Source organism: Hipposideros armiger, unplaced genomic scaffold, assembly GCF_001890085.2.
Source record: "Hipposideros armiger isolate ML-2016 unplaced genomic scaffold, ASM189008v1 scaffold_286, whole genome shotgun sequence".
NCBI classification, from domain to species: Eukaryota; Metazoa; Chordata; class Mammalia; order Chiroptera; family Hipposideridae; genus Hipposideros; species Hipposideros armiger.
Window position 1 is genome coordinate 1165829 of NW_017731636.1, and position 1037 is coordinate 1166865.

Consider the following 1037-nt stretch of genomic DNA (forward strand, 5'->3'; position numbering starts at 1 on the left):
GGGCCTGATTCAGTGGTGGTGTGTCTGTTTTTATTAATGGGTGGGACAGGTGTGGGGTCTCTATCTAGTTTGCATCATGACTGGCAGCATGGGAGGAGCCAGCCTCAGTGGGGGCTCAGGGCCCAGGTGAGTTTAGAGCAACTTCCGTCCCAGCAGGGTCAGGGTCAGGGTGAGCCATGGTGGTGATGTGAGAGGAGGCGGGGATGGAGATGTGGAATAGAGAGGCTTGGAGTTGCCCTCAGGTGAACGGGGTAGGCATAGGGAAGAGAGTCCCTCCTGAACACAGCTCCAGGCCTCTTAGGGAGCTCCAGGAGCCATGAGTGTGCCAGCTCCTCAAAGCCTGTTCCTATGCCTGAGCTCCAATCCCACGGGCCTGTTGAGCCATAATACCCCAGCACCTCAACTAAGGAGCCTGGCCTCTCCTGCCCCCAGATTGGTATCCAGAACTACTCCATGACAAGCAGTTGCCAGGCCCGGGCCAGCCAGGTGCGTAGCGACTATGGAACACTCTTTGTGGTGCTGGTGGTCATCGGTGCCATCTGCGTCATCATCATTGTGCTGGGCTTGCTCTACAACTGCTGGCAGCGCCGGCTGCCCAAGCTCAAACACGTGGTGAGTGTGGGGACAGGTGGGGCAGGGGTCCTGGACTGGGGGTGGCACAGGTGTAGATGGGAGTGCCCAGCAAGGTCCATCAGCTGGAGATTCAGTGTCCTCGTCTCAGGTGGGCTGGCATTAGTTGTCCTGGGATGGGGTAGTGCAGGTGAAGCCATTTGTCCAGTGCCTGCATCCCAGTTCCCCTCTGTGCAGGGTGCCAGCCCCACCCACAGGGGTCCTCCATGGCACTAGCCCCTTCTAGGGGCAGGGTGGTCCTGGAGGCCTGAGCTCATCTGGATGTCTCACCAGAGAATCCCTGGGTCAGTAGTGCCCAGGGCTCAAGAAAAGGTTCCCCACAAAGGAGAGGTCATGGCAGGACTCCTATGTTCTCTGGAGTCTATAAAGAGGCTGTTGGGAGGGATCAGCTGGTACCACAAGCTTGT

The 1037-nt window shown here is 58.3% G+C and overlaps 1 protein-coding gene across 1 annotated transcript in view; it reads left to right on the plus strand.

The window, feature by feature from the left end:
• The window catches only part of PODXL2 (podocalyxin like 2), a 50356-nt gene that overhangs the window by 41621 nt on the left and 7698 nt on the right, over positions 1-1037 (plus strand). The window contains 1 exon segment of the mRNA XM_019658658.1: positions 433-628. Within this exon segment, the coding sequence (XP_019514203.1) occupies positions 433-628 (196 nt within the window).